Source organism: Monopterus albus, unplaced genomic scaffold, assembly GCF_001952655.1.
Source record: "Monopterus albus unplaced genomic scaffold, M_albus_1.0 scaffold39.1, whole genome shotgun sequence".
Taxonomy (NCBI): domain Eukaryota; kingdom Metazoa; phylum Chordata; class Actinopteri; order Synbranchiformes; family Synbranchidae; genus Monopterus; species Monopterus albus.
Window position 1 is genome coordinate 2,458,923 of NW_018127919.1, and position 9,648 is coordinate 2,468,570.

The 9,648-nt window shown below is 40.4% G+C and overlaps 1 protein-coding gene across 2 annotated transcripts; it reads right to left on the bottom strand.

The window, feature by feature from the left end:
• Positions 1 to 66: 66 nt before the first annotated feature.
• On the bottom strand, positions 67 to 5,697 carry scn4bb (sodium channel, voltage-gated, type IV, beta b). Of its 2 annotated transcripts, none has more exons than XM_020598701.1 (5): positions 5,376 to 5,697; positions 5,003 to 5,122; positions 1,134 to 1,297; positions 818 to 1,031; positions 67 to 288 (listed from the first exon to the last, which is right to left on the bottom strand). In XM_020598701.1, exons 3-5 carry the CDS (start codon positions 1,269 to 1,271, stop codon positions 137 to 139), a joined length of 504 nt encoding a protein of 167 aa, XP_020454357.1. In that variant the 5' UTR covers positions 1,272 to 1,297; positions 5,003 to 5,122; positions 5,376 to 5,697; the 3' UTR covers positions 67 to 136. The 2 variants fall into 2 exon arrangements, with proteins under 2 accessions (XP_020454357.1, XP_020454356.1); XM_020598700.1 differs by having other exon boundaries at positions 68 to 288; positions 4,834 to 5,122.
• Positions 5,698 to 9,648: the final 3,951 nt, after the last annotated feature.

The following is a 9,648-nucleotide window of genomic DNA, read 5'->3' on the forward strand; positions in this document are numbered from 1 at the left end:
GTCAGGACTGCAGACACACAGTAGCTCAAAGAAAAGTTTCAAGCTTGCACTATTTAAAAACCACTCAGGATGTATAGTATATGATCTTTCCAACAATGTGCTCTGATAAAAAACAGTGTGAAATGCTGCTAAATATCTAAGTAGCCATGAAGACGCACTTTTTCTTCTCAAGCTTGGAAAGAACATAGAGACTGAAGTTCTTGAGCAACATGAAGCCCATCAACAATGCAATGGCTCCACCCACAGCTGAGGCTATGATGATGGTCAGTGTGTTGTCCACCTCCCTCACTGCAGGCATTAGCAAAAGACCACAGGAATGAGGATGGAAAACATCTATATATAAAGAGTTTATTTTAAAGTTAACACTTATGCAACACAGTGCTTTGTAGTGAGGGAGCCCTAGTTGTACTTTTCATTGTTACAGTATCTTATAACGCGACACAAGTTGGTATTTCGATATGAGATTAGAGCTGTGTGGATTCAGCTATATCTTAATGTATGCTACACAAAAATATAAATGTAAAATATACACAAAATGATTAGGAACTCATCTCATAGTATTTTGGGCCTTGTAGACCTATTTAGTTTTAAAGTGCTTGCATGATGTGATGTGACACTTCCTTTGGACTGGTTTAGTATGAACTGGGTAGGTTTTGAAAATGTCTTCTGCATTTACAATTAATAACTAATATAAATGCCATTGCACAACACTAACACATGCCTAACACCCTATTTATATGCATAATGAAGTAAAAATTAATTTGACCCCCTCATTACATATTAGATCACATTACCAGTATATAGTCTAGCTACTCACACTTGTCCACCACAATGAGACTGAAGATGGCACTGTGGTTTCTATCTTTCTCTTTTGGGTTGCGTCCAAAACAAGTGTACTGGCCTCCATCGTCAAAGGTGATGTTCCACAGTAGGATGGAGACATTGTTGTTCTTTCCAACAAACTCAACCCTTTCTCGAAATATTTTTACATTTGGCTCCACACCCTCTGATTTTATCGTTGACTCACACACCTGAATGGACCAGCAAGCTGTCAATCATCCAAATCTACCACTTAACAAGGTACCAAGACCTGAATATAATGTAAATCTTTCTGTCAGACAAAAGGGCTGTACCTTCTTCATGGTGCCATTGTCATTGAACTGCCAGTTGAAGTAAAGGTTCTCGATGCCGATACAGCTGGAGTATGAGCATGGCAGTACAACTGTGCTGCCATTCAGTGCCTCCAGGAAAGGAACCTTCCCCACAAACATCTCTAGGGCCTGAGCACACCAAACACCTGAAGAGAAAAGGGACTAGAAAACACAACTAGAAAAGACTGAAATAAGGCTTAGTTCATCAGAGAAGTCTGATAGAAGTGGGTAGCGCAAACAGTCAGAACACTGGTGATCAGTGAAGAGGCAGGCTTCAACTCAATGCTGTCTAGGCATAAAATTACTATCTGACAAGTCAGAATTAAAATCACCTACACTTAAAGCATTTATTGAACCATTTTCCTCAATAAAAGAGTGTAGAGATGCCAGCCTGATTAGAAATGCATCCTCATATTGTTAAGAATCAAAGTCATTGCTGTGCCATTAGTGGAAATGAGTGAGGAGGAAATCTGCTGCAACTTGTTAAAACTGTACATGTACACGAGAGGCCACAGCATCAGGAGATCACAGTGGTTAAATCCTATTTCCACCAATCAAGATGGGTCAGGAAAACTATTCATTTTTCTACATTAACTTTAGACTTTGCAGGTATTCCACCATCTCATTTAGGTGCTAACACCCAACACCTACAGTGTATAATTACAGCAGGTCAAGGACAAACTCTACTGTAGGTCTACAGCACCATGTGTAGTGCCTTGTGCTTCCATCTAGTGTTTGAGGGGTACACTGCATGCTGACAAGACCCTCTGCAAAACTACATTAGTACCCAGATGCCAAGGTATACCCAGAAAACAGAAACACTTCAATCATGTACCTGAATAGAATCAATGTTTGCAGGAGCCGCTGTAACATTTTCTGCACTTTTCTAGCTTTCCTGTGATGCTGCCCTCTGTTTTTTTGCACACTGTGTTACATGTTGTTCATAGCATGCTCAAGGTCAAGGTCTGACAAGCATCATTGCAGCAACTAGGCATAATACTGTTAGGAACAGCAGAGGCAGCAAAACACAGTGACAGAGGGCATACTGTGTGGGAATGTTATTGATTCATTCTCATCTCACTCTTGCAAACTCATTCTCTCCAGCCTTTTCCTCAGCTGGTCCAATGCAGCACAGTGAGCTTGCAAAATCAGCAATAAAAGACAAGAGACAAGCGAGCAGCTGCTTTACTGACAAGAGACCAAGAACATAGAGAGTAGAAATGCAATGATAAAATATCTGTTTTTCTTTCAAGAACCTCATCCTTCTCTGTGTTAAGTGTCTCTGACAAGCTTTGCTCTCCCTTAAATCGGTATCCATTTAGTCATTTAGATTTCGTATCTACAGTATGTTGTCTTTAAAAGGCTTGTTTGGAGAGTCTTGGTGATTCAGATAAAAGTAGAACAGTGGTGCTCCAGTTTCTAGCCTATATATGTCAACTTCAGTTTAGTGATACACAAATTTAAACATTACACATTATTTGTTAAAATATGGCCAAATGACCAAAAACACCAGCGATTATGAAATGCCAAAGTAATCTTGGCAATAGGTAGGATTTCTCTGAGATTTTAAGCCTGGAATTTTACATTAAGGGATCAGAACAGATCTAATTCAGCAGATGTCAAGATGTGAGAGGAGACACTGTATATTTTCCATGAGAACTGTATATGTATCGTAAACATGGAAGAAAATTCAGTCTATAAGTTTGGGTGCTTTGCCACGACTGTCCAATCAGTGTTTTGAACATGAACAGTCTACGCTGGAGGCCAGACTGCAGAGACATAAGATCACTACTACTCAGTCTGTTCTCAGCCTGAAAAGTTTAATTCACAGATTAAAAAGCATAATGTGCAATGAAGTACCCTCATAACCACCTCATAGTGCATCATACAGTGAAAAACAAATATGATGGGCTTTTCTTTTTTCAGAATATAATGATGATGCTTACAGTAGCTGTTTTTCAGCTGCTGATTCATCTCTGTCTGCTCCTTGGCCGCGTGCATCTGCTGATAAGGTCTACTGTGCAGTTTGTGTTATCAGTGGACAAAATATTTTGTGTTCATTCTAAATAAAGACAACACCTGCGAACAAGAAATAGCCACTCTAGTATTGCAAAATAAAATCACAAAATAAATGTTAAATGCTACCGAAAAGTCAGTTAATGTGTGCAATGCATCACAATGTGAAGTCGAGAAGTTATTATTATCATCAGGGAGAAATAGATATTTTAAATTTATTTGAAATAAATTTAAATCTGAATCTGGATTCTAAAGGAATACTTTGTGTGTATTTCTTTAGAAATGATAGGAAACACTTAAAGCTACAGTATGTAACAAGGTAGCATTAGCATGAAATTCCAAATCAACCCACTCTGCTCCACCCAGCGCTCTATCTCCCCGCTCCACTACTGTGATCTGTTACACTCTGCTTTGCCCAGCTCTTCAGGTAGCTCTCATTATGGAATTACAAGAAAGGAAAATGCAATCAAACTCACTGATCAAGCAGAAATAATTCTGAAGTTCTGACTGATGAGAGGGCGGAACAGCGGTTAGCACCGTCGCCTCACAGCAAGAAGGATTCGGGTTTGAGGCCTTTCTGCCAGGGGTTTGCATGTTCTCCCAGTGGGTTCTCTCGGTATTCTGTCTTCCTCCCACAGTCCAAAGACATGCAGCTTAGGTTGATTGGCAATTATAAATTGCCCTTAGGAGTGAGCGTGAGTGTGTGTGGTTGTCTGTCTACATGCCAGCCCTATGATAGACTGGGTCACAGGAGGTTTTGGCAGCACCTCTCCACATTAAGACACGTTTTAGAGCATATTTCTACAACACAAATGTAAAAAGTTACATACTGTAGCTTTGATTTGAGCTATCTGGCTGGGTGTCATCTAAAATGTACATAATCCACTGTTCATGTCCTTTACTGTACTGTATATCCACCACACAGTTACTCACATAAAAAGAGGCTATCAGCACTGTCAGTCTCAGACCTGCATATGAATTTAGCTACAACAGCATCACATCCAGATACCTACTGTACTGTCCTGTTACTGTATAGTCAATGCCAGAAGACTATCAATATCTATCAATATCTTCTTTCTTCCTTGCTGCTGATACACGTCCAGTCCAGCACAATATGCTGTGACCAGCAGGGCCTAGAGTGCCTACAGTCCGACACAGCTTTTCATTCACAGGGTCACTTTATTCTGCTGACATTTCATTTTATGGAAATACACTCCCAATCCAAACCAACAGACAACACCAAACTGTTGGATTAGAAGAACATCAAATGAAATCTAAAAGCCACAGACCTTATCCTAAATACTACCTGATTTCCATGACGTCTGTCCTTTCTGTATTGCCAGGCAGAACCAACAGCACATTTTGCTATAGCCTAGTGTAAGACCACATTCAACGAATACACTAACACTAAAGCCTACTGTACCTAGGTCAGAGGCAGGCGAAGGTTAGTGTCAGATCTGCAAAAGCCACAGCATTATTCCTCTGCATAACATAAATACTAACTAATAATAGCCACATGCTTCTGGCATATTGAAAATAAATGAGGAAAAAAAGGAAGATTTCAAAAAACAGAGATGAGGAGGCACTGTTCACCCATGGCATAATCACCACTGAGAAAACAAAGGGAGGTGGCATATTGTACATTAATATGAGAAATAGACATTACCAAGCAGCATAAGGAAGAACAGACCGACGGCCGTGAATGGAGGGCCCAGCCTCAAGGGTTTAACCCCAACCCACTGGACCTCCATGGCAGCCAGATCTGCTCCAAAACAAATAGCGCTGCAGGTTCCAGCCCTGGATCAGGATAACTAGCAGAATATCCCTTAGCACACCTGGGTCTCTTTGGTATACTAGATTAAATCTGGAAGTTGTCTCTGTGTCTGGATCCGCGTTCCAGTGTTGCGCCCTACAGTAGTCCTGGGTGTAGAGAGCCTACTCCTCTGTGGAACAGACTGTAGGTTATGCAGAGGGCAGAGAAGGAGACAGGAGAAAGAAAAACAGACAAGGGAAAAAGAAAATAGTTACTCAAAAAATCTTAAAACAGGAAACTGAGTCACTATAAAGACAGACAGCAGAAGAATAACTTTTTAGTGTGCGTTTCCTGCATGCATGTCTTCACATACTGTAACTCTTTGCCTGAATGTGTATAAGGCTGCAAGATGAACCCTAGCTTGATAAGTACAGTTAAGGTTTTGTCTTGCCTACCTTCTCTTACAGCCAGTGCGCACTTAAGAGGCAGGGAGGCTGCTTGCACAGCTGAGTCTGTGTGGACAGCAAATGTTCTCTGTGCACTGTCGGAGTTCATCCAAGGAGAATCTACCAGCCGGCACTCTCACTGCAGAGACAGCCACATTGCAGTGAGATGGGAGACAAGACGGGCAGAAATGCAGAGACAGGCGTACAGGACGAAAATGCCACTGCTCTCATTCCTCCTCAGAAGCTGAATGTTCTCCCTCCCCGTCCCTCTGGCTATTTCACAACTTTTTCCTGTCCTCTCCCTTGGCTGCATTCCACCTCCATCTCTCGCCTCATCCCCCTCCTCCCTCACCTTCCTCCATATCCCTCTTTCTTTCCTCAATCACCTCCATTCACTCCTCCTCTCTCTGTTTCTCCCACCTCTCCTCTCCCTCTTCCTCCTCCCCATCACTTAACTCGAGCCATGTATGCAGACTCAGAGATTTAGTTCAAGTGTTGGTAAAGATCAGAGAGAGGCTCTGCAGTGCAGGTTGAGAACAATACTGTGTAACACAGCCACAGGGTCAGGTTGGACCCTCAGCCCCATATCAAGATGCCCCATTCATAAAGAGCCAAATTCAAGTGGCAAGGGAAGACAGTGCAGTGGGTAATCTAGTAGCTACACACTAACACAGTTTAAAATGTCAAAGGTTTTATTTGCAATGACAATCTGTCCGTCCTTTTCTCTTTCCTCTTGCTCACACTTGTTCTAACCCCAGACTGACACACATTTGCTTTTCTCTCCTCTACTGTTTCCAGAAAGGCTAGGACTCATATTCCCCTGGCTCAGGACAATCACCAGCCGGAGCCAGTGGTGATGTGTGTGTGTGCTCCCATTGCAGGAGCCATTCATTTCTCTCTCATGATCCTGTAATACAAGTGCATGATGAAATGAAACAGAATCATTTTTCACAGACATAAACAATAGACTATATATAAATATCTTCATATACAGTCTACGGTAACATGATATCAGTCCACAACAGCTGACCAATGCCTTGTGTCTGCACTACTCACTGCAGGACATGATGGAGGAAGTGCTTAGCTCAGCGTTTCCAGATATGATTAGTCAGTTTAAGACTTGTCTAATAGTGTATTAATGTACTTGACACTACGTCTGTCAAACTCCATCCATTATCAGAAATATAAAATAAAGTCATAATGGCTTAATGGAATGGATATCACTTAGAAAAAAGCAGTTGGTAAAATGCGAAATAAAGGAGAGTGCTAACAAGGATGTGACTTGGGAGTCAAGGTAGTTACACAGGCAGAGGACACAGGGACAACTGCACATTCATTTTGACAGTGGCAGATTTCATGCAAAGATTAAAACACTGTCTTGTGAAATTAGTGTCATTCTAATATCAGCTGTAAAATTGTTGAATCATTATTATTTTATTTATTGCTACTGTATATATGCTAGATTCAGTAGAACTGATACAATTAACTAGACAAAACTGAGTACACACAGCACCAAAAAAAAATCAGGGGATCCTGAATGAGTACAAATATATCCACTGTGTCGGATGAAACAAAACGAGATTGATTTCAGTTGTTACCTGCAAGGTCGGGGGGAATCAAATTACAAACATTTACTAGCAATTACCACTAACCTAACCTGGTTCAGGGCTCCACAGAGGTGAGGTGTGGTGCTAGGTGACAGTAGGTAGAGTGGAGCTTTGTTTCATGGGTGCAGAGGTCTAAGTGACAGATAATATGGCCGGGCTGCAGGCTCATCGCTCTCCTCTCCAGACCCCTCCACTGGAGTGTCAATGCAGCAGTGGTGGGAACTCTTCCAGAACTGCAATAAGAAGAAAAAAAAAACAGCAGCATTTTGCTGCAGATAGACAGGCTGCTGCTGCAGACCTGTGCAGCACGACATAACTACCCAGACAGTATGTCCACAGACAATCATACTCACACAAACATAACCCCATTGTGTGGACAGATATTCATTGATGTGTCCCATATTACTGCTCATAGCAGCTATGTAGGTGCTCCCTCAGCTTGAAAAGCACATACAAGTACAGTAGGTGTCATTTGTTCTTACTGCAGCAAAATGTGTGCTGCTGCAAATAAAGGAGATAAGGAAACACAACTCTACATTTAATGAGCATTAAGTAACAACAGAAATTCAATGTGTTCAGATCTTTTACTTATAGGTAAAGGTACCAGTACAACACTGTGAAAACGCTCCATTACAAGTAAAACCTTTCTTTAACAGAAGTAGTCATATTATCAGAAAAGTGTTTGTATAACATCCAAAGTAAAAGTACCACATAAAAATGCCAGTGGCTTATAAAATGTATTTATGATATAATTAGATTTATAGTATATACTGTTGCATTTAATAGTTAGGTAGCATTTTCCAGAAGTTAGCGTTTTATATACATTTAGATTGTTTAGCCCTTTAGTTCAGTGGTTCCCAACCCCCAGTCTGCACTGGGCCCCTGCAGAGAGTTGTAAGATAATTAATGAGGCAGAGAGGAATAAAAAGTTTTTGAGCACAAATTTGTATTCATTTAACTTCTCCCTACCTTTGTTTTTAGGTTAAATGATGGATCATTTTACCTCTTAAACCTCAAACTAAATCTTCTCAGAGGAAGTACTAACAACAGACATCTGAAAGGGGCCCTAACTAACACCAGGGATAACAAGCTAAACAGGTATACAACTGGTTTAATCTGTAAGTTTACGATGTTCTAAATTGTTGTCTTAACCTGAAAAGTAACTCTTACTATTGTCAGTTAAATGTAGTGGAGTAGCATTAGAACGTAGCAGCAAATGGAAATGCTCAAGCACATTGCAAGTACTTGAGTACAAAATTAGTTACACAACTCCAGAAATGAAATGCAAATAAGAAAAAAATAAGGCAGAATAACAGGTGACAGATTCACTACAGTGCAGACCATGGTGTGCACTCACATTAAGCCGAGTAAATCCAGGCCCATTTTTGTGATACAGTAGTTATTTATGATAGTAAATAGGAAGAGACCATCAGTAAACAAGTGTTTGGCTGTGGCCTGTCACTAGGCGTTCCTTTCTCTTGCTAAGAAAAATAAACAAGTTAAAATGATCTGTTCCTAGGAATTTCATCTGTTAACAGTCCTCAGTCCAGTCAAAGAAAAAACCTGTTGAACAGGACAGGTTTTCCTAAGTAGCACAATCCAGAAAAACTGTCACTGTGGAGAAGCTAGTGGTTTATAAGACGTGTTGTCACAGACAGGTTCCCACATGTCCCAGGTTGGCTTTAGAGTCCCTCTCCACCCTAAGTAAGCTTTGTTTCATGTTTCTTAAAAGGACAGATATGAAAGCATGGACTGAAAAAGCAGAGTTCATGATACTACCTGGAGCGACGTATCATATTCATCTCTTGTTGTTTTTATGCTACAATCACTGTCCTGAAACACTCAGTCAGTGGATGATTTAACAGAAATGCTTGTAGTGTTCACAGCCATTCAGGTGTTAAACAGCCTTTAAAAATTTAACACAAGTTAAAAAAAAAAAAAAAAAAAAAAAAAAGTCCCCCTGGAATTATTTCAACATGGCAATAGAAATCAACTAATTTCATGGCACAACTGATTTGTTAAAATTGATTTTTTTGTACTTCTAGATTTGACAATAAAGTCAAGTGTGAGCTTTTTCTCAGCTGTTTCAGGCCCAGGAAGTGTAAGTGAACAATAAGGTTACTATCATGTATGCCACACAGGAGTGGCTGGCATTTCACAATCCCTCGCCCATCTGCTCACCTCAAGGCCTGATTTATTCCCACACACTGAACATTTTTTATCAAAATACAGATTTCATGATACTTAAAAATCGGTTCTAAACAGTGCTTTTTTCCAGAGTTGCAAAACAGAGATACAAGTGACAACATGACTGTGGTGTGGTGAACAGGGCTCAGTGGTTTTTAAGTCTTGTTTTTATTTTATACTTTATTTTATACAAAATCACTTATGCAGTGTTGCCATGCAGTAAACACTTAATTAATCCAACATTCAAATTTTGTGTTGAACTTTCTGGCAGCAAAAATGTATTGACCGCACCTATTGTCTCATTTCTTTTCAGACAGCTTTCTAAACCCTGTGTAGGGACACATTACAACAGTTGCTTTGAGTACTCTCAGCTGGTGCTTTACAGAGAGTGAACAGGAGAACCAGTTTGATATGTGCACAATACAGATAGATATCTGCACTGAGATGGTGTTAGTAGTGTCACATTAAATTGGCTCTGCTCTTTAAAA

Coding starts and splice junctions, on each gene's coding strand:
- scn4bb (XM_020598700.1), bottom strand. CDS start 4,918: ATGGAGGTCCAGTGGGTTGGGGTTAAACCCTTGAGGCTGGGCCCTCCA. Junction 1,298..4,833: donor GTTCTTCCTTATGCTGCTTG/GTAATGTCTATT, acceptor TTTTCTCTTCAG/GTGTTTGGTGTGCTCAGGCC. Junction 1,032..1,133: donor ACAATGGCACCATGAAGAAG/GTACAGCCCTTT, acceptor TGGTCCATTCAG/GTGTGTGAGTCAACGATAAA.